Here is a 25174-nt window from a genome sequence, read left to right as displayed (position 1 = left end):
TACTAAAAAAGAAAAACCTAGAAGATAACCCTTTTACCGCCCTTCAGGAATTGGCGCAATCAGAACGTCGTGGTAGTATTAAGTTTATAAGTCATAAGGCTAATAAATAAACTTCTGGTTCAATACAATGTTAAGAAGAGTAAGAAAGACACTACAAGAAGCACCTGGTCATACAATGAGCAGGGAAATATGCCAACACCAAAAGCAGCGCTCGATGACCAAAAGGAATGCGATGTTGTTATGGGGCCTTTCCGCCCCTCGAGAAGCTCAGAAGATCAACAGCTGGTTTTTGTGACCGTGCAGTAAGGCGCACTGTTCCGTACAACGCACCTGACCGTATTGTGCTTCTGAATCCTGACCCATATATCGTTTTTAATAGATTCTGTCTTCTTTCCAGGTGCACATGTGATGTAGTACATTCGATCGGGATAGGTAAAGCCAAAAGCTTCGGAACGAAGTCCCCAGAGTCACTTCCAATGGAGGTGTTGGGTGCCAAGTCAACCTGTTCCTACCGGGTTGCTTCATACCTATTGTACCTAATCTTGTTGCTCAACCTAACCAAACCTGTCAGGTTGTCAAATATCCACGGCACCAGAGCGATGGTCGTTGATGTCAAATCAGCATTTCAACTGTTGAGTACACATTGCAGCCCATCCGAGAACGTGTTATTCCACCCTCTAGGACCCAGTGCCGTTACGTTCATAGTAAGTTGATAGACATGCCACCGCCTATCTAGCAACTAAAAAAAGTGATTGATTCGTACCTATGCATCTTATCTACACTACAACTCAGATCGGGTTGAATCTAAGTGAATCCATGATATCCAGCACTTCTTGTAGCATTTCTTTCCTTGCAAAGTCTCGCACCTTTTTTCGATCGGCATTAGTTGATCTGGCTTCGTATGCCATCAGGACTCGTCTCGCTTCGGAACATGTAAGTAAGAACTTGACCGCTGTTTGGATTCTTTCTCGATGGAAGACAAAATTGCGGCCTTCTAGAAGTTTCATGGCGTGATGAAGTGGCGTGAGCCCCTCTTTGGTTTCGTCTGGTGTACATGCAAGTCTTGGGTCTGCTTCAACGAGATACTCCAACACATCTACATTAACAGCGTAATTGTCATTGTATAATGCTGAAAATGCGGTTTGTCCTTTGCTGTTCCTACTGAAGAGGTCGACCGCCTTGTTCTCCAACAGCACGCGAAGACTGTCCCCAGATGTTGCCTCATGTATTGGACTTCGCCCCGAATTGCACTTGTGATTGATATCTTCGGTACTGTCAAGAACAGCTCGCAAAACAGCTTGCGAGGCAGCACGACTCATTGCTATATGTGCCGGCAGACTGCCATAACTGTCCGCAATATTGGCGAATTTGCCACTGTCGTATTGAAGAAGGCGTCGAACCATGGACATACAGCTACTGCAGTCCCCTCGGCACAGTCCTTCTATGCAGCAATGCAATGGAGTATACGCACCCTCAATTTTAATTTGGAGGTACTCATCATTGCCGATGTCCATAAGAAATGTGGCAAAAGAGTGGCATCTCCCACGAAGCGCGCTGTGGAAGGAATCGAGTTGTCGAAAAATTATGTCTCCCCAGATCTTGTACTCCGCACAGTCCGACTGTGCAGTGAAAACCCCTTTCTCATTGTAAAACTCTGGCTTGACATATCATACCCAGGCATGTATTAGCTTGGCGTCTATTGAGTGAGAGTCTCTTCGGACTGATCTCAAGTCGATCTGGGATGGTATTTCCGCTGCAACCAGCTTGATCACATCCGCATGGCCTCTTGGCTGTCTCGTGGTCAGAAACATGTTCAATGCGGCTGGCCGGTCCGCATGTATCGCCCGGGCAATGTTTTCTGCCAGCTTGGAATCGTCTAAGCCATTGCTGCTATGCAGGAAGAATTCCAAGATCTCCTGACGCTCTCGATATATCGCCGCAACGACCGGAGTCCTCTTTGTACTCCTACTAGATCCCACAAGGAAAGGATTAACTCCGTTGTCAACGAGGTACTTGCAGACAGGACCATGTCCAGCCTCGACAGCGGCACACAGTGGTGAGATAGCCTTTGGGCGAGTGCTCTCGAGATCAGCTCCCTCACGGTGGAATCTCTTAACTTCGTCGAGATTACCAGCTTTACAAGCTTCGTAAAGGTTCCATTCTCCAGTCTCAAGGTCAGCAGGAAAGACAGATTTGGCTCTGGACACGCTTTGGTGAAATGCCTCATTATGGCTGTCTAGTCGCTTTGGGGAAGCATAACCAACTGTATGCGCAAAGCAATCAGCGTGAGGGCACCTGAATGGTCTCTCATGCACTACTAGGTGCTCCTTGAGTGCAAATTCGTTTGAGCATCCCGTGGCAAACTTGGAGCATTGAACTTTGTGACACTTGTGCCTGATTGGCCCCTCGGTTGCATCGAAAACAGCGGTTTCAGACTTCTCTCGTTGCAGACCGATAAGGGTTCGCACAACGAGCACGTTATCTTGAATGGCCAAAGCCAAGCTTTGTGTGGCATGATCGACCTCCCCTGTTTCAACTGAAGCCTGTTTGCAATTGGCTTTAGCCAAACCAACTGCTGCTGCTTTGACATCCTCCAATTTGGAGCTTGAGTCTGTCGAAACCTCTGAAGCCTCTACCTCCTGTATATGGACGGCATAATGAGTGGCAGCATAGTCCAAGAACCCAAAATACCCTGAATGGATGTCGGCATTGATGTTTTGGCTTTTGCCTATAATAAAAGGCCGAGAAGATAGGTAGCGGCAACAAAAGAGGGCCATGTCGATATGCTCCTGCAACAGGTTAACCGTACCATTGCGAACAAGATATCTATACTATGTCAGCTCCTTTTAATGATTGAGGCTGGTGTATGGTCTTACTTGGTTGCTGTTTCATGAACCATGCTGACGAACTGCTCCGATCCAATATTGGGAAACATATCGCAATTTGTTACGTCAACGAGAGAGCTGCATATGCTTTTACAGCTGTCTCGGCGTAGGCTTTTTATGTTACAAATCTCTTTATCTGCATCGATACAGAATCTAGACTGTATTTCGCGCCATCGAAGGGGTCTAGTCGCACAAATGACCCAGCCCAAGATTTTATTCACAGTCTTATGGCGTGAAGACCCCTGTTTCTTCATTATACGCTGAGCAATACGATCATAACTGACTAGGTTAGCGATGTTTCTCCCTCTTGAGCCTTTTCTTTGCTCACGCTTGATCCAAGTCTTCTGGGAATGTATCCTCTTCTAATTCGTCTTCGAATTCTTGAATTGAGTCCATTTTCTCGAGGTGGTTGAGCACAACTCGCGCATATAAAAACATGCCTAAAAACAATTAATAATTATTAACCGTAATCAGTAGTATTATAACTACCTTGAGACGCGCTTGATATCTTAGAAACTAAGGCATCCTCTTCCTGTTGTGTCAATAGGAACCTAGCGTGTATTTCTGCAACTTTCCCTTTTGTGAAATGCTCGATGTCATGCTGGTGGGCATCTACCATATCGAGTCGAATCTGAGGGTGAGACGATAACAGCACATCGAGTCGTCCGTCTCTCTGTCCACAAATCAGTATCCTGAGGTTGCAACTGCATGCATTCGCGACCGGTAATAGCTCATTCAGACACCAAGCGATAGAAACCTCATGCTCGTTGTCTATTGCCTCGTCTAGTCCATCAAGGACGAGTGTCGCCGTTGGCCGAGACGTAAAGCAGTCACTTGCGAGTTTCTTCAGATCGGCAAGCTCAGTGGATTCCATGGTCGATAATCTCTCGTAGGCCAACCCCATTATAGTTTCGTCTGCATTGACGAGCTGCATGATGAGATGTTGAAGCATGGATCGAGCCGTTCTCCGGTCCGCTGCATCGTGCTTGAAAAAGAAATAAGCTAGGAAGCTCCGCCCAGAAGACTCAAAAACTTGTTTCCGCTTTTCATGATGAATGATTGTCTTTGCTAAGGTGGACTTTCCTATATATGAAATAATGGGTCAGCTGACAGACGATCGCAGAATTGCAAATACGTCAATGACTTACCAGAGCCAGGGGAGCCATTAAGGAACAAAACCTTATTCTCTACAGACTTTCCCACTTCCCAACATTTGAAGGTCGGATTAGAGAATATCCAATTGCCAGAATTCTCAACTATAGGATCCCGTGTTTCCAGTTGAAGATCACTCCAAGATTTTGAAACATCCAGTCGACTTTCTAAGTAGGTCTTCATTTCCTGAGCTTGTATTGTCTTGCTTTGTAAATGCTGAGAAGCCAAGGTAGACCTGATATCTTCGAGACTGATCTGCAAGTTACTGAACTGTTCTTGAGCGTACTGGTCGGAATCTTGGACTTCCTTCAAGATAGCGTGGGATTGTAGCTTGTCGTCTGATAACAGAGCCTGTTTGCGCTTGAGACTTTCGAGAATAGGCTTAACTTCGCGCCGAAAGCTTCCCCACGCCCATTTAAAGACTCTTTTCCATTCTGATCCAAGCAATCAGTTGTGACTAAGAGGTATACAGGGGCGGGTATACCAACCCGGACGAGAAAAAAACATCCAGAACGCATCGATGGAATCGAAGTATATCGGAGAAATAATCCTCCAAAACCAGTTTCAGGTGGTCTCTACTCTGAATGAGGTTATGGAAGAAGGCTAGGTTACCGAGTGCTTCTGCTATCTCTTCGTAAGCGTCAATCAACTGCCTGATAGCGTCTGTCCAGGTTGTGGCGACCATAAGCGCCAGCTTCATCGGACCCTACAGTACATCATCAATATCAAGACGGCGGTAATTAGTAACTTGTCTTACCCAAATGAAAGCAACGAAGTCACTGGCGTTGAGGAATATCGCGACAAGCTTCTCAACATGCTCCATCGCGTGGAGAAATCTCTGGATACGGGACAATTTGCAAAGGTCATTTCTGCGCCCCAGTATGTTCTGAGTTGCCTGGATCGTGTCTTTCAGAGTTTTTTGATTGACTCCATCCATCTGCTTGATCTGATCATCAGAAAGCTCTTGACGAAAAAGGTCTAGAGACCTTTCAAAGCTGGTTTGTTGATTTGATGCCATTTTAGATGGTCGTTTGATGGTTGTTGATAGACATGGAAATGAAGCCGAAGGAATTGTATTTGGGGACTAGGCTTAGTATCAACAAACAATATGCACGTCGCCTCACTTTCAACCCTAGACAGACTGACTCGTGTTTCGTGGCTGAAAATCACAGCCAACAAGAGTGAAGAATCACCTGCTGGGGTATGACAAGCGGGGCAGTGCTGTAATTCTTGGCGCGTATCCCAGCACAGCCTGATCGAAGAGGTTATCTACGCCTCAAAATCATTGGTAAGGCTTTTTTAGCTTGACCGCCAGCCCAAATATGACAGCCGATTTCACGAGAAAGTTCCATTCTTCTCCGACACTATAATCATGATCAACCCGGTGCTGGATTTCAATATGGCACTGTCCCTCAAGCGACGGAGAGATTATGGAAATGACACTGAAAATGGCAATCCACACAAGTATGCTCAAAGACAAGCTGTCGGTTCCGAGGGAGCAAGTTCTCCCCATTATTTTGACTCCGGCATGGAGTTAGACTTGCCAAGTGACACAAGTGGCGTCGGACATGATATGTTAGTTACAGAAGGGGGGTTCGGAGAGGAATGGATATGCTACGGAGCGGTAAGGTTATTCGAGAACATCCGAACCTCCAAATACTAACAGTGGGCGTGGTGATCCATAGATCTGCGGAGCCCAGGTTCTGCTGAATCCTCAGACCCAGGTGACCAAAGAGACGCAGTCATGGGCCAGGTATTGCTTATTCAAGATCGAGCCTGACGGAAAAACACACTACTTGGTTGGTGGTGGGGAAACCAGCTCAAAGAAGAGATCAGTTCTGGACTGCGATACAGCCGCGATTCTGACGATCGTAGCCGAAAGATCCAGAGACACATCATTCGCAGTGGTCCTTGGAGTCGATGTATTACGTGGCAAGCGTGAAAGATCCGGCAAGGGCCTACCAGTTAACATCTCAGTCAACATCTATGGTCCTAGAAACTCGATTAGCGACGTTGATGAGGCCTTGTCCGAGATTGGCACTTATCGCACTTATCTACAGCATCCCATATTTCTGGAACCTGGTATCCCATACATCAATCCGCAGTTCTTCTACCCAACTTCCCAGAAGACCGATCTCAGACATTTGGTTGGTTCAAGCACTCGGGAAAGCGACAATAAATCCAAGATTTCTCAAGAAGTCGAAGAGGTCATGGAATCCTTGGACGGTTCGTCCGAGGATATCACAGCAGCCAGGAGTGAAGATATGCAGCAAATTCTGGATCACTTCTTGCTTAACACAAGATTGACAGAGTATGCCATCTACCATATCACTTACTTGTATTGTTAGATGCTAATTCCGAGAACCAATAGGCATCAGCTCAAAGGCGTTGAGTTCATTCTTGGCCGCGAGAACGAGGAGGTAGCCACGCAAATGCATAGACATATGCTCCTCTCGATCCATTATAGGTACTTGCTATTGATATCTCAATGACAAGCCTACGGCCAGCTGACTCTGGGGTTCTTTCTAGCTTGTTATCTCACCCAGACAAACCGGGCCGTGGCGGAATACTCGCAGACGTGATGGGCCTCGGCAAAACATTGACAATGCTAAGTGCTATTCTTTGCTCGAAGCAACTGGGCCAGTCTTCCATCAGAGATAGTACGGGCAATATCAAGGCTCAAGAACACCCACCATCGAGCATCACTCTTGTTGTTCTCCCATCTCGGCGTATATTCTGGTGCCCAAGTTCCTCCGTTACCTTCTGTTATGTGCTGACAAAATGTAGAGGTGCTTGACGTTTGGCAGAATGAAATTGATAGGTAACTATTTTAGAACACATACCGTTTCCATGGAACTAATCAATAGTAGGCGATTTCAACCTCAGAGCTTCAAAACGGTCACTTTCCACGGAGATGCGCGACCAAAAAAGCGAGAACTTCTTCTTGGCCATGACCTCATCCTCACAACATATCACACCGTAGAAAAAGACAATCGGGGAAAGGGGATTCTGAAATCCATCAAGTGGTCAAGGATTGTTCTCGATGAAGGTAAGTCTGTCGACTTGTGACGAAATGGCTGTAGTTCTTCTGACCAATCCTTCCAAAGCCCATCAGATACGGAACTCTTCGATCAAACTCCATAAGGCCGCAGCTACTCTGGAAAGCGATACCCGGTGGTGTCTGACCGGAACACCCATCCAGAACAGCTTCGACGACCTCAGATCCTTGTTAAAGTTCCTACGTTTCGAGCCCTTTTGCCAGAGCAACGTGTTTGAACAGCACATAGTGAAGCCATTCAGGGAGGACTCACCAAACGGAAACGACGAGTCTCGAAACCTGAAGATTATGCTCAAATTATGTTGCCTACGAAGAACGCAAGCAAAGCTGGACCTTCCAGCTAGTACCATAGAAAGAATCGATGTAACGCCCACCGAGACTGAAAAGTCTATGTTCACAAGCATTCTCGATCAATGCAGAGAAGATTTCGACGAGATGGCTGGGAAGGAAGGAAGCTCAAAGAAGTCAAACATCTTGTTCTCGGCAATCATGAAGCTGAGGAGGGTTTGTAATCATGGAGCTATCCCTATCAGCGCTTGCAGCTCAAAACGCACAAATCAACTGATTGTTCCCAAGACAAAAGGGAAGGCTTCAAGATCGCCAAGTGCAGAGCCAGTGTGCGAGTTTTGTGATGAACGGACTGGAAATGCTGATCTTCTTGGTGGCCTTGACAGCTGTCCTATGTGCGGTAGGCTTCAGTTTGAGATGAATGACGAAGCCTCATCCCTGGCACCCTCACCATCTCCAACGCCATCTATGATGGATCTAGATACACCTGATCCTCCTACCAGAGAAATCTCGACACAATCGAGCTACTACATGAAACAACAGTCCTCAAAGATGTCAGCAGTCATCAACAATATCAAGTCATCTTGTTTAGATGCGAGTTCCAAGAGGTATATCTCCAAGAAGCTCATCGCATATAGTCTTGTTAATGCTTATACAGTGTTGTGTTCTCGAGCTGGAGAGACACTCTTGATATCTTAGCAACGATGCTAGGAGCAGAAGGTATTGCCTTTGTTCAGGTTGATGGACGTAACCCGCTGGTCGGCCGAACGGAGCTACTCTCCAAGTTCTGCCAGGACCCAGTGATCCGAGTCCTTCTCATATCCATTAACACTGGCGCAGTTGGGTAAGCTTACGTTCAGCTTCCAGGTATTTATTTACTCACACCACTTTAGTCTCACTCTCACACAAGCAAATATGGTTCACATCGTTGAACCCCAGTGGAACCCAGCCATCGAAGAACAAGCGATCGCAAGAGTCGTCAGGATGGGCCAGACCAGTCCAGTCACCATCTTCAAGTACATAACGGCTGGCTCCATCGAGAACGTAGGTCTTCCCAATTTTGCTATGTTGATGGAGACTAACGTCCTATAGACTGTTGTAAAATTGCAAGAGAAGAAGACGCGGATCATCAAACTATCAATGCAGGACAAGGACGGTGTTGACTCTGATGCGAACTTGGATGTAAGCTGTTATACCTTTCCTTTCCTCATTCCTTTTGACGTTTTCTGACCTCAAGCAGAGCTTCAAATTTGCCATTGATCCTAACGAATGGGGAGTTGTATCATGAAGACGTCACGACTGGCCCATCATTCGTGGCATAGTACTTGATATATCAACGTCTCCTCGTGTCTTCTATCACTGTATAAATGTTGTTGCAGGTCTCGAGTCAGCCCACTGACTATATGTTTCCGTTCAATTTGCGCCTAATTGAATTCCGGCTTGCTCTAGAGTGCCCATTGCGAGCATGAATTGTCCCGAGTAGTAAAGAATCCAAACAGCATAGTCCATCCAGACTTGATGTGAAGATGATGTAGGTACAAGAAATCTGCCAGAGGCCAAGATGGTATCAGATACCGTAAACACAACAGCTCCCAGTGCGACCTTATCATTCTCGATCGTCAGTGCCGAGAATATCATGCCCAGAATTGCACAGGTATAGAGAAGAATGGGTAGGCGAAGTTCGTTGTTGACTCTCGGAATCAGCAGCGTCAACATCGTGGGTCCAAGTAGAATAGCTGAGATAACGATAGCGACGCGTGATTGATCTTCTAGAACAAGCCTCTTTGCGCCTGTCTCAAAGAACAGCGCGATGTAGAAGAGATGCGATGTCAAGAAGCTTCCAAGGCCTGCCAAGAATGCCGGCTCTGAATCCCAAGCAAGAAACGCATCGCCCAGCGCCCCAAAGCTGAGTGCAGCTAGGAGGTACGTCGGCCCATCAACAATTTTGACGAGGATCGCAAGTAAGGAAACTGCGAGGGTTTTGGTGGTCATGCGCGAGTAGCTCGGCCTTGCACGAGCTTTGACGCCATAGAGTATGGCTGCGGTCAAGGAACTGGCGAGAAGATAATTTTCTGGCTGCATGGTGTTTAGTTGATGTGATTTTGGGTGACAGAAGCGTGCTCTCAAATGCGAAGTCGTGAATTTATGGTCATGGCTAGAGTTGACCTCGGTACTCACTAGACTCACACGTGACAATTCCGTTCGACGACCTGCCTGTCTAGGCTACTTCTTTCATTCTATATATCCTTATTCTGGTAATTTCAGCATTTTATAAGTACTTATGTCAACTGTGAAGTCACTGAGGTTAATTTTGATTGCTCGGGCGGAGGTGGTTTGTAGTCTGACTGGTCTTACTCATGCAAGGAGCCTCACCGGTCTTAAACCAAGGAACATATTGGCCTCCATGTTTATTGCGTATACAACAATAAGAAGTGCCAATGCCAACTCGGGAAAGCAAATCCTACTGGCGATTTCTGCGTCTTAGTTTTTTGTCCGCAGCGCAAGGCATTCTGCTAGGCAGTGCGGGGTATCAACAGCAGAATTGTTTATGGCCGCGGATTACAATGTGAGAGGAGAAACAGAGGATGTCACAGGCCAAGAGACAAAAATACAAGCTAGATCCTGCTCTATACGTCATAACCCTTAGTGCAACCCGAAATGCGGCTGTGCGTTACCATCTGGCAATAAGTGTAACAAGGCCCAAAGACAGGCAGAACTGCACCAACTCAGCTGAAAAGCAGCCCGTTTCAGATCATCCAATCACATCAGCCTCTTGACCTGCTCAGCCTTCCTTGGTTTCAAATGAAGGCGTTCATCTCACTCCATCGGAGACTGAGCTTCCGACTACTAATATTACGCATCGACTCTGAATGTTCGACCATGGACCGTCTTGAGAGCATGTTCACGTAGGGCCTGACAGGAACGTCATGTTTCTACATAGAGGCCAGCTTTTAAGAGGCGCCCGAAGCGTCACCCACGCGCGGCCTCAATCACTATACCGACCGCATTATCACCTGCCTCATCAATTGCATTCGACCCGGGCACCCGGTCCAGGAAGAAATAAAGTCCCACGCTCGAAAACGACTTTTGGAAAGATAATATGGATATCTGTCGGTGCCCTTGCCTGGTGCCAAGTCCTTATCTCATATATATACGAGCCTCTCAGAGACAATGGTGTTTTCACAAACATTGCCCAATCGACCATCTTCCGAGCAATACCAGCAAAGTTAGCACATACGACCGAAAGAGAGGAAAGTGAGCTGTATCAACCGATCACTGGCGATAAAGAAATACGACTGCTTATCTTAGAGCCGGGAGCACACGAGGACGCATTGAAATGCCAGTTAGTCAACGCTGAGCTGTCGTGGAGGACCAGATTCGAGGCTCTATCGTACGCCTGGGGAGACGATACTACCAAATATCAGCTGAAATGTTCTGGGCACCGTATTGGTGTCAGAGCTAATCTCCATGATGCCTTACTGGACTTGCGACATCCAACACGAAAACGCGTCCTTTGGATCGACGCTCTTTGCATCAATCAAGCCGACAACGACGAGAAGTCTAAGCAGATTAGACTTATGCATGAGATCTACTCACAAGCCCAAGAAGTTCTCATCTATCTCGGAAAATCAGATCCTTCGGTCCATGGCGCGATTAGATCAATGCGTTGGCTCGACTGGAAGCTTATGCCTCTCTACGCTCGGCAATTCCTACTAAGTTCGAATATTGGCATGGCAAGCTTTTTTGTCGAGAGATGGACAAATATGAAGCCTATTAACCGAGAGGACTTTAATTGGGATGCCCTTATAAACTTGTTGACTCGCCCATGGTTCCAACGCACTTGGGTCATTCAAGAAGCGGTTATACCGCAGCATGCACAGGTTATATGTGGCGACCAGTCCATCTCTTGGGCAAAGTTTCTTCGAGTTGTGGATGCCATCAAGCACTATCAGTCCTCTGTAAAGACGATCCCGGGGTATCACTCGATCTACGATACCATTTCCAGTCTGGACTTGATGCGAACAGCTCGCAGCAACCGACATCCGAGGATTTATATCCTTGGTCAGTGGTGGTACCGTCCTTTCCTGACTCGGCGCCCAATGGAAGGTCAAGAAGATTCTAAGCTACTTGATCTCATTTTAATGAGTCGTAGATACAAGTGCACATATCCTCATGATAAGATCTTCGGTATGCTCGGCGTTACGGGGGAGGACACGAGCAGCGAGTTCTTGAAACCGAATTATGAAATCTCACAGTTGGACGCCTACCGAAACTTTGTACTCTGGGAACTACACTATAATAGAAGCTTCCGTGTCCTTGGCACGAGCTCACAAAAGAACAGTCATCACCGCTCATCTCCATCATGGGTTCCAGACTTCAACAAACTTGATCCGATCGAAAGCTTGACCGGGCCTCTCTTCAGCGGTTCAGGGATCGACGCCAGTGCGGGATTGCCAATGGAGGTACGAGAATCGGGCAATGGTACTACGCTACATATTAAGGGAAGCGTAGTAGACACAATACATACTGTTGGCAAGAAGTCGTTCACGGATAGATCCAATAGATTCAGTAAACATGGTCAACAGGACGAGCGAATCTCAGTTTACGACCAACTTCAGGTGAACAGAGGAATGATTGAAGAAGCTAGAGATATCTGGCTTGAAGCGACGAAAGGATTAGCTCGAGGCCTTGGACCTGGCCCTGGAGATCGTATCTTCGATGCCACGATCAACAATGGTAGGCTTTTAGCCGATAGGTCCATCTCTCCAGGGTGGGAGCCATTTCTACGGGTTCTCCTCGGCAACATCTCTATCGGGAGCAAGTATTCTCTATTCATCAAGGAGATCTCTACGTCTTTCCTTCGCCTGACCCTTGCGGAAGACAAGTTACGGAAGGAATTTTCGAAGGGAGAAGAAGTTTTTGCCATAAAAGCGCTTGGTTTCTTTGCAGCAATAGCGCAGTCGCGACGCTTTGCACGGACAGACATGGGGCTGGTTGGCTATGTGCCCATGAGGGCGAAGAGGGGAGACTTGGTAGTAGTTCTGTATGGATCTAAAGTACCTTTTGTGGTCAGGGAGCAGGAGCATGGTAGATTTTCCTTAGTTGGGGAGTGCTACATGGATGGGATCATGCATGGCGAGGGAATCAGGTTTGCAAAGTACGAGAATAGAGATATAGAATTGACATTAGTGTAGAGATGCAACGCCGCTATCGGCCCATCGGTTGAGCAGGCTTTTGTCTCACTTCACCTTGTCCTGCTTTATGAACCGGGAACAATAGCTATATCCGTCCATAACATATCAAGCCATTAACCGTTAACGTGCAAAATTGATTCCACCTCTGCGCCATACGCGGCAGTCTCGGACAAGGACATGACAATTCGCCCTCGAGTCTAGATTACGAGCGACTACTCCGTAGTATGTCTTGCAAGGCCCTCCACGTTTTATCGGCCACTAAGATAGCGCCCACAATTTCCACCATTTAACAGACACCGGTGACACCCGATTGCCTTTTGTCGGTTATCACAAAAGATCTCACATCAAGATCTCGATTGTCCCAGCAAAAAATAAAACGTCAATCTCTAATCCTTGTGCCCAACGCAGTCAACAAAAACAAGTCCACAAGCATGCATCCAAGTATTCGGATCAGTGGAGGTTTGAAGTGGTCTCCATGAAGATCTTCATAACGCTAAGGCTCCATGTCAAAGCTGACGCGGAAACCCCTGACGCTTATGCATGCCCCTTGCTCACGGGCTTGAATTAACTTTTCTGAGCTCAGACTCGACGAGCGCAATTGCGTGAGATTCGAGACAGCTTGTAATTATATCTTACGATAATTGTGATTCGACCTGCAGGAGACCAGGGAACAAAGCGGAATATCGACGCCACGCAGGCTGCGACGGACGAGACCGCAGGCTAGATCGTCCACTAATATAGGGTGGAATTAGGGTCAGATGCCATGTAATAATTTTAGCCCGCTGTGGCTTTTCGCGGGCACGGGCGGGAGGGGCCGGTAAATGCCATTCCTTCATTCCAAGCTACGGCAGATGAACACGTTCACTTTAACTGAGCACGGCAATACGATAGAGCTTGTGAGGTTGACAGACTGAGTAAGGAGAAGAATGACTGGCGATGCAGTCGCGTTTTTTTCATTAATAAATACATAGAATCTCCAAGAAGCCTTCCCAGTAAAAAAGTGAAGATGAAAGAGGGAATCACTTGTAATCACCAAACTCCCATCCCATAAATAAATCCGTAAATCCAGTTAAGTTACCAGTCAAATCATTTAGCCATGGAAATTCCGTTTCCTTCCTCGAGGGTATCATTGGAGTCAATTGAGCATCGTCGGTCCTTGACAAACTTGGGCCACGTGTTGGTGAGCACCAAGTACTTGATGTGCTTCTCCGAGTCGTCGAAAATAGTCGCATCAAAGCCCTCGGGGATGTCACCCCAGTACATAGCCTTGTCGCTCATGTATCCAGCGTCAGCGACAGAGTCAGCTGCCATGATGCCTGTTTCGGAGCCGTGTGATGATGCAGCCGAGGACTTGACTTTGGTGGGTGATGTTGTCATCTGGAATGTCTCGAATGGCAACGCTGGGTCAACCTGCTTCTTGTCGCCGTAGAGAATGCGCGCAGAGCTCTCAAAGACGCCTTCCAATCTTCTTTGTTGTTGCGATGATAAGTTGATCTGGAACTCTGCGTCGCGAGAGCTGATGAAGCCGGTATAAATGCGAAGAGCGCTGTTGAATCTCTCGCGGACGAGTTCTTGCACGGACGGCTCCTTGATCTTCTCGGGGTCGCGCACAGAAGGCGGTAATGAAGACTTCCACTCTGCGACAGCTCGTAAGAAAGCAATGTTCTCTCCCGAAAAGTCACGAAGGGCTGAGAATTTCTGAAGAGGCTCGGGGTTGCGCTCAAGGACGTACTCAAGAGCTTCCATGGTGAGGATACTCTCACCGGAGGCGCTGCTCTTGACAGAACCGTCCTTGGACCAGGACGTCAGAGCAGAGGGGGCAACAGTCGTAGATCCAGTAGCGACAGATCGAGCACCATTGGTCCCAGCGCTTTTGTTGAGCTGCCATTGAGCGATGGAGTCGAGGGTCTCTTGGCGGAGGTTCTGGTGCTGGATGACTTCCCAGCCGGGCCAGAAGATGGTAAAGATCTCAATGGCCATGATGGAGATGGCAAGCCTATTGTGCGACAGTGAGCGGGGATGTTTTTAATAGGGAACCTTGCTGAGGTAAGTGGCTTACCATTGAGGTGGAATCCAGTAGTAATTGACGGGTGCCATGGCAGGGACATACAAGGCGATGAGCCACATAGGAGTGGCATGAAGGCTGAGTGTCTCGGTCAGTTGTGGAGTTTCGGTGTTGGCCCTGATCAAGGGATAACTCACTTGGCAATGCAGCATGCGACGGTTTGGGTCCTCCATCCCTGCGTGTCGTTGACACCGCGGGCCTGCCAGAGGATGTAAGGGGCGACGATCCATGCCCAAAGGAACTGCCAGAATACAGAGGGCCACCTTGCAATAGAGAGTTAGTACATATCGCGATGAGATCAGATCTCGGGGGAGTATGCTTACCATTCCCAGCCCTTTCCGACCTGAGACTTTCGGTACTCCTCGGAGCCGGGATGGACCTCTGTGCCGGGAACACCCCATGAGGGATGGAATTTCTTGGATAAGCACCACATGATGATGGTGAGGATGAACTGCATACGTTAGCATCGCCGTGCATATGTGTGATATAGTTCCATACCTGGACTACCATTCCCAGTCCAACCGTAACAAGAATCTTCTTGGAGTAATCAAGCGCCTGAAAGCGTCCGAGCAACGACCCAGGTCTGACACGACTCTTGGAAGGCATCTTCTCATCCGAAGCAAACAGTTCCTTCTGCTGCTTGGCGACATGTAGGAAACGGCTGTTGGAAGCGTGGAACAACGCGATGCCGAAGGGGAAGTACAAGCTCATGATCCAGAACTCGCCCTCCGGTGTAAATAGCGGGAAGTAAACATATCCGGTCTGAATAGCTCCCCAGTAGATATGGAGAAGGATGATGGCGGCGAAGGAAACCGGGAGGTCTCGAATTCTGAGCATGGGCATGTCGCGACGTCTCCAGAGGAAGACCATGCCGCCCGCGACGATGAATGTCCAGACGAAGGTCCAGATGATCCAGAAGATGCCGAGGCCATCGAGTCTGGCCTCGGGTTTTTCGGTTTCGGCCATTGTAGAAAGTGTAATATCGATGTTTTCGAGGAATAATAGGGAAATATTTATTGTAAGGAACGTGGTTTGGAAGGAATGTGCGGTCTCCGCAACACAAAACGGTCGAAAGAGCAGAGAGCAAGTTCAGATTGAACGACAAGCGGAGATGACGACGTATTATAATAATACGTTAATCGACTGTGATTCCCCAAGCGTCCAGACGCTAAACAAGGATTAAGAAATCTCTCGCAGTGAGAGATGGCGAGAGAGTGTGAAAATGGGAGAAGATCGAGAGAGTGATCTCGCGAGAACACGCCCCCCAGATAATGCCAACTCTCCCTTGCGCACGCCCGGTAACTGACCTGAGCTTTGGCTCGGGAAGCCAATTTAGTGCCGTCTAAGCTCCCGACCTCCGTTGATCTTGGCCCATCTTGGGCAGGGCTGCCCCCCTGCAAGATCCAACCCGCAGTTCGGGATAATTCACGAGAGAAAAGATTCCCACTTCGCTCAGACTGACAGGATAATTTGATATGGGGGTCGTGAACAGACCGGTTCCCAGGATAAAATTGCAGATCGACGTAGGTCGACGTCTGTCTGTTCTGTTTTCGCTACGCGTTTGTGATGAACTGGTCCTGGGGGGTACTTTTTGCTTCTTTGCGTAAGGGCGATTTGAGACAGTTACAACCAAGGCAAGGATCATCCTGTGTGACTGTGACCACCTTTGATCATCATCAGCGCTGCGAAGACGAGCAAACGCCCTTGCATCGAATGCTCAGCATCTTTTCAGCCACGAGCGCAACATTTCTTTTTTCACTGTCCACGTTATGTCTCTCTTTTTGCCTTGATTGACTGCGATATTATCTCGGAGCGCCATGATTGCTGGCCGAGTACCCTTACGCCACAGTGAGAGAAACCTCCAGTTAAGTTTGTTAGTGAAACGCAGCACGAAAAGCTTGTGCCCCTCTAAGGTTCGTACTGTGTGTCCAAACGGCCGCATCTTACAACGGCTGCGTTTGGATTAAATGTCTTGTACCTTTAATCGCGGAGGCGGGCCATGCAAAAGGAATTGAAACGGCTGGTGATGACAGGAGCAGTTCGTCCACCGCCGTTTTCTATCTTTCTCGTCTCCCTTGCGTCTGATGTTGTGCTCGCTGGCTCCCTTGCAGTGATGAGCATGTGCTGGAGGTAGGGAGACACAAGACGCAGTGAGTTGCATGCTCTACTGGGGCTGTATCCACTGTGATTTAGGTTACCGTTGGTTCCTGGCGCTTCCGTTTGAGTTTATGACGGTGCTGAGTTTCTTTTTTGCAAGCTGCAATCACTGTAATTTTCATCGCGTGTCTGTTGGGAAAAGAAAGGAAAAGGATTTCTTGCGTGGTGATGTTGCATTGTCATCAGGGAGTATCCCCGGCGTCACCCCCACTCAAGCGCGATAAACGAAGAGCTGAAGTCGATCTTCAGTGCCGTCCCCATCACCATCACATTGCATTGCATCAATTGAGTTGGCTGCATTGTTGGTGGAGGTTAGTCCAGCCAGCCTCAATTGCGAGACACACGGTAACTTCCGTCCAATGTCCGCAAAGACCGTTTTCATAATATGTGACATTATTGCCAGAGGCGCATGAATGTCATGTCTAGCGCCCAGCGAAGAAAAGCCCCAACAGACGCTCTGAGAGACCGTGAGGCCTCAAATCTGATCGGTTGTAGATCTCAATAACCCGAGCAAGATGCAATCGCGTGCCCTGCAGCGAGTAGTCACTGTCAAGGTAAATTGACGGCCCAGAACCTGGCCCGACGAGAATAGACTGGGCATCAAAAAAGAAGTGATCAGCCCAATCTTGTCGTCATGACAAAATAAGCGACGCTGCATCGTTTACCGGTTCTTCGGGTTGGCCTCTCCACCTCAGCCAACTCCGTAACAGTGCAGATAACCGTCACCGAGCCACGAGATAATTGTGCGACAAGACTCGGTGTTTGCGAGTACAGGTTCTAGGGAGAATACATGGCAGTATCGCGTGGCATTACAGACTTTATCTCAATTGTCCTGGTTTCAGTGGCACAGCTAGCTCTCGATATCCCGTAGATGCCGTCCCGCTTCGACACCTTGTGAGCTGTCAGGAGATTGCACTGTGGGGGAGATCGGCACTGGATGTGAAAAAATGACGGGGGTTTTCAGTGATTGCACCGTAACTCGCACCAGTAAAATTCCCGAGTCTTCCAATGTTTGCTCGTCAGCCGCGACAACGTAAAGCCCAAGGTCAACTTTCAGCTTATCGCAATCAATTTGCTTGTTGGTAAGACAAACAAACATGCAGCAGCACAAACAAGGATCTTGAACAAAACCTCCGAAGATCAAATCATCTCCACATTTCTTCATAAAAAGGTCACTTCTGACAGGATCTTGCCGACTACGACCCTCAATCCCTGCACCAGCTTGTCAAGGGGCATTAAACAATCCATTTCAACAGTGGAAAGGATCTGCACTTCAGTGCCGAAACATGTCGGAACGACTTGGCGGATTCGGCATCGGTAATAATAAAAAACAGTGGTCAATTTACGCCGCCACGGGAAAAAACAGTTCCGCGCCTGAAGGGTTTCATTGATACGGTGATGCAAGATTAGGCCGCCGCCAAGAAATGATTGCCGATACCAACACTTTTCTGAATAGTAATCCAATTCTGCTCATTCAAGCTGTCTAATCTTCTCATTCAAACATTTTGGACAGGTTCTGAACCGGCCACGCCCTCGCATCTCGAAACTTATCAACAACACCCCTCAGCGCCCTCCTCTCATACCGATCCGTGAAAAAGTCCCCGTACAACTCCATCCCAAACGCAGCGTGCACAAGAGCCGGTGGGCACCCCGGATGGCAGAGACTTATCCCACACAGATCCAGAATCATCTGTCGTACCTGATTTTCGATTTCTCTCCACTGCGCACGTGTCGATGAATTTCCCCTGATTTTGACGTCAGTGGTTCACCGTCTCTCAAAGGTACTATAGTTAAATTAAATTGCTGTTGACCTACCCGAGGAAGGGGTTCTCTGCCATTAGCACCATTTTCGCTATGATGCTGAGCTGCATGGTTGTCACCTCCAGCGCGGAGGAGTACCAGATTATCGGGAAGATTTCTCCATTCGACCTGTCAGCTGGCCGTACATAGAACGGTTGATACTCTTTTAGTGCTTCTTCCTCGAGAACCTCGCCCTGCTTCTGGAGTCGTACTGAACCCGTTAGTTTCACCACCAATTATTCAAGGCAGTACATACGCCATTCTTGTTCTGAACCATCAGCCCATCGCCATTTCGCAACCTGCGCCGTATGAAGAACAATTTTATTCGCCTTTGACGCGCCATGTCCATACTCCGGATCTAGAATCATCTTTGGTGGATGACGCTTTGTAAACGAGTGGTACAGCTCCTGGCGAACGGCCATCCAATATGCCGCTTGGATAAGTGATCGTCGGCCAAAGAGGGTCCTCGACGGTGGACTTCTCAAAACAGCGTCTATGATGGCTAGGAAATTAACCTGAGGTTTTGCGTTCCGCCTTTGGTTCCGCTCCTGCTCTTGGTCTTCTTCGTCGTCGATCTCTTCCAACTGCCGGAGAATAACTGTAACCTTTCAGCGTGAGCTATTGCGAGTGTGTTTGGTGAGTCTTACCAGCTGTGGCGATGATGCTCTCGAGTTTTTCGTCGTCTTGGATGAGGTGGAAGTCTCGGAGGGCGGGGATGCATTTTAATGTGTATTCTACTGCGTCGTGAGGTGTGAGTTTGGGTAATAATTGGCCTTGGTAGAGAATTCCCTGTGGTGTTTTGTATTTCGGAAGACGGCTTAGATGGCGGGCTGAAAGCGCAAAGATCGCGTAGAGAAGTGGTGGATGGTGTCGAGCTCGCAGAGGTACAACGAGTTGAAAGTGCCGTCTCTCATCGCACAGGTCAAGCTGATCACGTTAGCAAACATCATCCACTACCACCGGATCATCGGTACCCAATGTGACAGCTCCTCGACAAAGTATCGAAGCAAACATGCCTCTTGAGGATCTTCAAGCGGAAATTTCGTTGACTCTCCAGAACTGTACGGCTGGTGTGATCGGGGAGAAGGAACATGATCTTGCGGTGGACCATACGGAGATGAGGCGTCGTGAGTTACGGTGTATGCGCTCGAGTTGCTCGGCAAGTCCGTGGGTGATCGACCTGTTGCCTGCTGCCATGGCGAAGAAGGGTAGCTCGGTGAGTTTCCAGCTGATTGCGATGTGCTTGCCACTGGGAATGCTGGGTTGTTTCTTGGGGTTTCATTGTAGGTTGTCTGAGTCTCTCTTGTTGATGTTGGGTCGTTGAAATTTGCTAGGGCTGTTGAAGATGCACCTGCACCTCCTTCCAGTGGACTTTGCGGGTTGGTGTTGACTGCCAAATGATTAACCACCTTTCTTCACTACAATAATATCCGTGGTCCTTGACTAACAGTCTCTAATCTCACTGTTGACCCAGGTCTGGTTCGTCAAAGGTCCTGTTGATGAGTTTCGAAAGACAGTTTTCTTCGCAGGTCGAGCACAGGGTAAGTTCTTAATGATACAACGATGACACCTTGGTTGCCCTTCATCGCCTATAATTAATCAGTCATCATTCGCTATCCATGTCTGCTCGGTTCAATGAATTCGCCTACATTTGACATGTTTTTCTGAGGCCAGTCAGCACCCCGCATCCAGCCACCGACGCGACGATCTCACCTTTACATTGAAGACATGGTCTCTTTACCACTGGCATCGTTCTCAAAACACTCTGCACGGCCTTAGAAGATGCTGAAACGTCGTAATCAAAGACTTTCTCACTGGGTATCCACCTCTAAACTTCTCCATTGCGTTGCTTTTCCCATCACGTGCGGTGGAATCGCTGTTCTCTCCGAGACGGATGGACGCGTCTTGAGCTACCCTACACATTTCTGAATTGCAACCGTTTAAGGTGTAGCTGGAGCAGGAAGAGGCGAAAAATCATCTTTTATAGGGATATGTAACATATATGAACCGTTCGCAGATTAGACAAATTGAATATTGGAGCTGTTGGACGTTGGTTAATTGGATTTGGTCTAGCGTAATCCTTCGTCGCGTGCTGGCTGTCAGCCTCATCTCAATTTCAGCCGTGAACATTCACACTCTCATTCACGCTCTCATAAACACCAAAAATGTCAAGAACAACAAGATCCACCGCCAAAAGGCTCACTCGTCTCCAAACCTCATCCCCAGCACCCATAGTCTCCCCCACAACCACTCTAGAAACAAAACTCTTCGCTACCACATCAGCCTTCGAATCGTACCTCTCAACCAACCACTCCACCAACACAACCGGTCTCTGGCTCAAAATCGCCAAAAAGAACTCCCCCACCCCCTCAATAACATACGACCAAGCCCTCGACACAGCCCTCTGCTACGGCTGGATCGACGGCCAGCGAAAATCCCACGATGATTCTCACTTTATCCAGCGCTTCACGCCTCGTCGGAAGGGAAGTCTCTGGTCCCAGCGAAACGTGAACAAAGTCGCGATTTTAATCGCCGCTGGCCGCATGAAACCTGCAGGACAGGCGGAGATTGATGCAGCGAAGGAAGATGGGCGATGGGAGAGGGCGTATTCGTCTTCAAGTAACGCCACCGTGCCAGAGGATTTTCAAAAAGCGCTGGATGGGAATGAAGCGGCGGGGGAGTTTTGGACGGGGTTGAATAGGACGAAGAGATATGGTTTTATACAGAGATTAGAAACGGCGAAGAAGCCGGAGACGAGAAGGAAGAGGATAGAGCAATTTGTTGAGCTGCTCGCTGCTGGAAAGACTGTCTAATCCATTGCTGGAGGCATCCTCTATTACATTAAAATCTATTCAAATACGATATACGAAGCAAGAATGTTATGGAATTAATAGTCATCTTCGTCGTAGCCATCTTCGCCTTCTCCATCTGACTCATCCGCCATACCCATCGTGAAAGGATTTCGCTCTTCATCGTCATCTTCGCTCTCCTCGTCAGCAGTCCTGCTGCTTGCATCAGAATCGTTGTCCACTGGGTTCTCTTGTCGATGGAGACGTAGTCTCTCAGCGAGAGATAGTTTCTTGGGCGGAGCGTCTTCATCTTTTGATTCGTCACTTTCTTCTTCGCTTTCTTCGCTTGGGGAGTCGCTTGCGCGGGGCTCTTTCGAGACGCCACCCTCGTCCTCATCCTCATCATCTGACACCATCGCCCTTGAGCGCTGCCGTGTCTGTTCTTGCTGCACCACTGGCTCATCATCTTCATCGTCCGATTCAACGACACGGGCCATCCTGGCGCGTTTCGCTGTTGGTTCCACGTCCTCCTCGTCTTCATCATCAGAGTCCGAGACCACTCGCCGTTTGCGTCCGCGCTGTACAGGCGCCGCTTCTTGCTCGGGTTCAGGACTAGAGAAGTTTGCGCCGGCGCCTTCGTCATCCTCATCGTCGGAGATTTCTTGGGGGGCGGGTGGAGGGGACCCGCTGGCTAACGAGATGCCCTCTTCATCGGAAGGATCGTATGTCTCGACAATCTCATCGTCGTCAATGCCATCGCTTTCGTACTCATCGAGGTCAGGTCCATTGTTGCCGTCGTTGTCATCATCATCCTCATCTTCATCCGAAGTGTCGTCGCCCAGGTCCGGTCCGAGGGTTTGTAGCAACTCAAATCGTCGAAGGCCGCGCTCGTATTCAAAAGCGACCATGGGCCATGCCTTGAGACCTCTTTGTTCCAACTCACTTCCAAGAGGATCTGGCAAGTTGTCCCATGTATCCCTGTCGATCTGGAATCTGGCAAAATCGGGATGTCGTTGCAGATCTGGCCAACACCATAGAAACTGCAAGTCTTCTCCAAGACCAGGCTGTTTTTCGTATGTTTGCGTTTGATATCGGTTGATGAGATCCGACGTGCACCACCCTAAAGTCGATTTCTGGCAATCCATGCTCGATACGTTCACGTAGAAGCACTCCAGCTGGTTGAACTGCCTCAAAAGGGCTGGTACGTCGGGGCCACTCAGATCGTCAAGGATGTTGGGCCCGCCAAGCGCAAAGTTCTTGACCTCGCTAGCGAAGCCTGGTAAATGAAAGACCATTCTCCCCGGCGGACAACTGAGACCATTCATCAGAACAACGTCGGAATTCTGGTTAAAGCGAACAGTGGCGTCTCCAGAACCAGCATCAATGCTCAGAGAGTCAGGGAAAGCGTGGGTGGCCAGAGCGCGCGACTCTTTGTGAACGGCAAACACCGTGCGGAGGTTCTTTGTCTGATCACCAAGAGCGATACCGTCGCGTACAGTCCAAACGAAAGAACTCGCCGAGTCGGGATGCAGGGCGGTTCCATATGAGATTTGGAAGTCGAGCACGCGATGCCGAGCGCAAAGTTCAGGACAGAACAACTCCCAGATCGTGTTGCGCAACTCACTAGGAAGGCGACCGAACTGGGGGAACGAGTCGAGATACGAATCCTGCGTCAAGTCGTTGTGGTGATAAATGTCGTCATCTTCATCGCTGGGCTCTTCTTCGCTGCCGTCAGCGGCCATGGTATCTAGCAAGCCTCCACCGTCGGAAGCATCGTCAGACTCGGAGGATTCATCGCCGGATTCATTTTCGCTGGAATCTTCTTGTTCACTGTGAGCGCGCTCCTCGTGAGTCTCATTGTCGCTTTGGTCGGACTGAGATTCGGCCATGTTTGACATGTTGCGCGCGCGGCTTCAGTGAGGAGGTGACCTTGACGCGCCCTGCCTTGAAAGCTTTGGTGAGGGCTGGTGCAGGATGAGATGAGTGCACGTGACTAGAGCTTCTTATCTTCACGTGATCATCATCGCTGGCCACGGTTTGCGCGTTGCCCACGGCGCGATTAGCCCCGCGCGTGAATCATCGTGGAAATCGACGAAAAATGGACAAGCAAGTCGGAAGTGGCATTCTTGTAATATCCGAATTACAGATCCAAAGTCTGTGTTTCCCGCCCGGTATTCGCATCGTTTCCCGAGCCCCTCAGCACTTTTTAACGCGCGGGGCTTTTGAGAGACGTTACTAATCTTAGTACATCCTCACTACTGCACGACTCTCGCTTTGTCATTCCCCATCCCCATATTTCCCATCACTAACAATTAATCTCACCAATCGTCATGTCGCAAACATTCCCTGTTCAGTTAGGGCTGCATCTCGATGTCTTGGCGTTTACCGACATGCCGACTCTGGTATACGGCTTACCTGATGATTATACCAATCATTGGTACGGACTCGCGCAAAGCTCCGCTGCTGTACGAGGCTGTCTTTGGGCCCTTATTCATCTGTCTAAGTGGACAAGGTTTCGATTGCTAAGGATTTCTGTGCCATTATGCATGCAGCTTTGTGGCTGGATACACCATCACAGTTGTGTCATGAACCTATAAAGACAACTCTTCGTCTTCAATAACAGTCTCATTATCAACTCACTCACTAATTCAACTCACCCAATCGACATACTCTTTAACACTTAACAACTCTCAATAACTCAAAATGTCCAAGATTCTTACCGTTTTCGGCGCCACTGGCAACCAGGGCGGCTCTGTCGTTCGCGCCATCCTCAACGACCCCGCTCTCTCCAAAGAGTTCAAGATTCGTGGCATCACCCGCGATGTCTCCAAGCCCGCTGCCCAAGCCCTCGCCTCAAAGGGCGTTGAGGTCGTTGCTGTAAGTTAAACATTGCTCTCAACCGATACTCGATCTGACTTTTGCAGGCCGACATGAACACCGCTGAGCAAGTCGCGCCAGCTGTCAAGGACGCTCACACTGTCTTCCTCGTCACAAACTACTGGGAGACCAACAGCGGCAACGGCGAGATCGCTCAAGGAAAGGCAGTCGCTGATGCATGTAAGACTGCTGGCGTGAAGCAGCTCATCTTCTCGTCTCTTCTTGACACCAAGAAGATCAGCAACGGTCGCCTTACTCACATCAAGCATTTTGAGGGCAAGGCCGAGATTGAGGAGTACATCCGACAGATCAACGTCCCCGCAACCTTTGTTCTTCCTGGTTTCTTTGCCTCCAACCTCTTCACTTCTATTCGCAAAAATGAGGACGGTAGCTATGGTTGGGCTCTTCCCGCCAACGGTGACAAGGCCAAGGTTCCTCTCTTTGACGTGAACGCCGACATGGGTAAGTCTACCAACCAAAATCACATAGATGACAACTAAATGCCCCTAGGCAAATTCGTCAAGGCCGCCATTAAGAACTTCCCCGGTACTATCAACAAGCGCATCTTCGCAGCCACCGACTACTACTCCCCTAACAGAATCATCTCCGAGTTCAGCGAGGTCATTGGAAAACCCGCCAATTTCAACCAAGTTCCCGCCGATGTCTTTGAGTCTTTCCTCCCTGCTCCTGTTGCTAAGGAGTTGACTGAGAACATGATGCTCTTGGAGGATCCCGGGTACTACGGCGATGCTGACCTAAAGGAGAGCTTGGATCTCCTGGATGAGAAGCCCGTCACTTGGAAGGAGTTTGTTGAGCAGAATAGATCTAAGTGGGAATAAAGAAGTAATATGAAGGATGGACTGCCCAAGTAATAATAAAAATATCTGTTTGTCATAGTTCTCGCGTTC

General features: G+C 48.7%; 9 protein-coding genes across 9 annotated transcripts; 4 read left to right on the top strand and 5 right to left on the bottom strand.

Annotated features, from left to right (window-relative positions):
• Nucleotides 1-788: 788 nt before the first annotated feature.
• Nucleotides 789-5055, bottom strand: FOBCDRAFT_243209 (uncharacterized protein; the record flags this gene model as incomplete). The annotated part of the gene is made up of 9 exons (XM_059610534.1): nt 789-1441; nt 1472-1640; nt 1674-2826; nt 2877-2981; nt 3214-3325; nt 3375-3968; nt 4034-4461; nt 4526-4743; nt 4795-5055. 9 exons carry the CDS (start codon nt 5053-5055, stop codon nt 789-791), a joined length of 3693 nt encoding a protein of 1230 aa, XP_059465749.1.
• Nucleotides 5056-5409: 354 nt separating this feature from the next.
• Nucleotides 5410-8671, top strand: FOBCDRAFT_278845 (SNF2 family N-terminal domain-containing protein; the record flags this gene model as incomplete). Its single annotated transcript, XM_054706771.1, has 11 exons — nt 5410-5661; nt 5723-6348; nt 6409-6504; nt 6567-6766; nt 6825-6858; nt 6908-7086; nt 7145-7991; nt 8042-8227; nt 8277-8427; nt 8476-8565; nt 8624-8671. 11 exons carry the CDS (start codon nt 5410-5412, stop codon nt 8669-8671), a joined length of 2709 nt encoding a protein of 902 aa, XP_054562746.1.
• Nucleotides 8672-8796: 125 nt separating this feature from the next.
• Nucleotides 8797-9465, bottom strand: FOBCDRAFT_243207 (YhhN-like protein; the record flags this gene model as incomplete). The annotated part of the gene is made up of 1 exon (XM_031189439.2): nt 8797-9465. One exon carries the CDS (start codon nt 9463-9465, stop codon nt 8797-8799), a length of 669 nt encoding a protein of 222 aa, XP_031033424.2.
• An 845-nt stretch (nt 9466-10310) lies between these two features.
• On the top strand, nt 10311-12578 carry FOBCDRAFT_188899 (heterokaryon incompatibility protein-domain-containing protein; the record flags this gene model as incomplete). The annotated part of the gene is made up of 1 exon (XM_031189438.2): nt 10311-12578. One exon carries the CDS (start codon nt 10311-10313, stop codon nt 12576-12578), a length of 2268 nt encoding a protein of 755 aa, XP_031033423.2.
• A 915-nt stretch (nt 12579-13493) lies between these two features.
• On the bottom strand, nt 13494-15865 carry FOBCDRAFT_230665 (uncharacterized protein). The gene is made up of 5 exons (XM_031189437.3): nt 15142-15865; nt 14967-15094; nt 14781-14906; nt 14638-14721; nt 13494-14574 (listed from the first exon to the last, which is right to left on the bottom strand). Exons 1-5 carry the CDS (start codon nt 15607-15609, stop codon nt 13665-13667), a joined length of 1716 nt encoding a protein of 571 aa, XP_031033422.2. The 5' UTR covers nt 15610-15865; the 3' UTR covers nt 13494-13664.
• Nucleotides 15866-18292: 2427 nt separating this feature from the next.
• Nucleotides 18293-20523, bottom strand: FOBCDRAFT_243204 (uncharacterized protein; the record flags this gene model as incomplete). Its single annotated transcript, XM_059610533.1, has 6 exons — nt 18293-18545; nt 18616-18811; nt 18857-19198; nt 19248-19389; nt 19575-19990; nt 20427-20523. The coding sequence occupies 6 exons, from the start codon at nt 20521-20523 to the stop codon at nt 18293-18295; spliced, it is 1446 nt and encodes a 481-aa protein (XP_059465748.1).
• Nucleotides 20524-20754: 231 nt separating this feature from the next.
• Nucleotides 20755-21413, top strand: FOBCDRAFT_297889 (bacteriocin-protection, YdeI or OmpD-associated-domain-containing protein; the record flags this gene model as incomplete). The annotated part of the gene is made up of 1 exon (XM_031189434.3): nt 20755-21413. Exon 1 carries the CDS (start codon nt 20766-20768, stop codon nt 21411-21413), a length of 648 nt encoding a protein of 215 aa, XP_031033419.2. The 5' UTR covers nt 20755-20765.
• FOBCDRAFT_230657 (uncharacterized protein) lies at nt 21338-23555 on the bottom strand. Its single transcript, XM_031189433.3, has one exon. The coding sequence runs from the start codon at nt 23285-23287 to the stop codon at nt 21488-21490; it is 1800 nt and encodes a 599-aa protein (XP_031033418.2). The 5' UTR covers nt 23288-23555; the 3' UTR covers nt 21338-21487.
• Nucleotides 23556-23817: 262 nt separating this feature from the next.
• On the top strand, nt 23818-25162 carry FOBCDRAFT_167350 (uncharacterized protein). The gene is made up of 3 exons (XM_031189432.3): nt 23818-24266; nt 24314-24728; nt 24777-25162. The coding sequence occupies exons 1-3, from the start codon at nt 24093-24095 to the stop codon at nt 25103-25105; spliced, it is 918 nt and encodes a 305-aa protein (XP_031033417.2). The 5' UTR covers nt 23818-24092; the 3' UTR covers nt 25106-25162.
• The last annotated feature ends 12 nt before the right edge of the window (nt 25163-25174 follow it).

Source organism: Fusarium oxysporum, chromosome IX (assembly GCF_013085055.1).
Source record: "Fusarium oxysporum Fo47 chromosome IX, complete sequence".
NCBI classification, from domain to species: domain Eukaryota; kingdom Fungi; phylum Ascomycota; class Sordariomycetes; order Hypocreales; family Nectriaceae; genus Fusarium; species Fusarium oxysporum.
The sequence above is the reverse complement of the archived record's forward strand: the minus strand, read 5'-3'. Positions and strand labels throughout refer to the sequence as shown.

Bases quoted from the DNA above. Each gene is read 5' to 3' on its own strand.
- FOBCDRAFT_230665 (XM_031189437.3), bottom strand. From the start codon at position 15,609: ATGGCCGAAACCGAAAAACCCGAGGCCAGACTCGATGGCCTCGGCATC. The intron at 15,095-15,141 runs GTATGGAACTAT...TAACGTATGCAG, and splicing joins GACTGGGAATGGTAGTCCAG to TTCATCCTCACCATCATCAT. The intron at 14,722-14,780 runs GTGAGTTATCCC...CGAGACACTCAG, and splicing joins GTCGCATGCTGCATTGCCAA to CCTTCATGCCACTCCTATGT.
- FOBCDRAFT_230657 (XM_031189433.3), bottom strand. From the start codon at position 23,287: ATGTCAAACATGGCCGAATCTCAGTCCGACCAAAGCGACAATGAGACT.
- FOBCDRAFT_167350 (XM_031189432.3), top strand. From the start codon at position 24,093: ATGTCCAAGATTCTTACCGTTTTCGGCGCCACTGGCAACCAGGGCGGC. The intron at 24,267-24,313 runs GTAAGTTAAACA...TGACTTTTGCAG, and splicing joins AGGGCGTTGAGGTCGTTGCT to GCCGACATGAACACCGCTGA. The intron at 24,729-24,776 runs GTAAGTCTACCA...AAATGCCCCTAG, and splicing joins TGACGTGAACGCCGACATGG to GCAAATTCGTCAAGGCCGCC.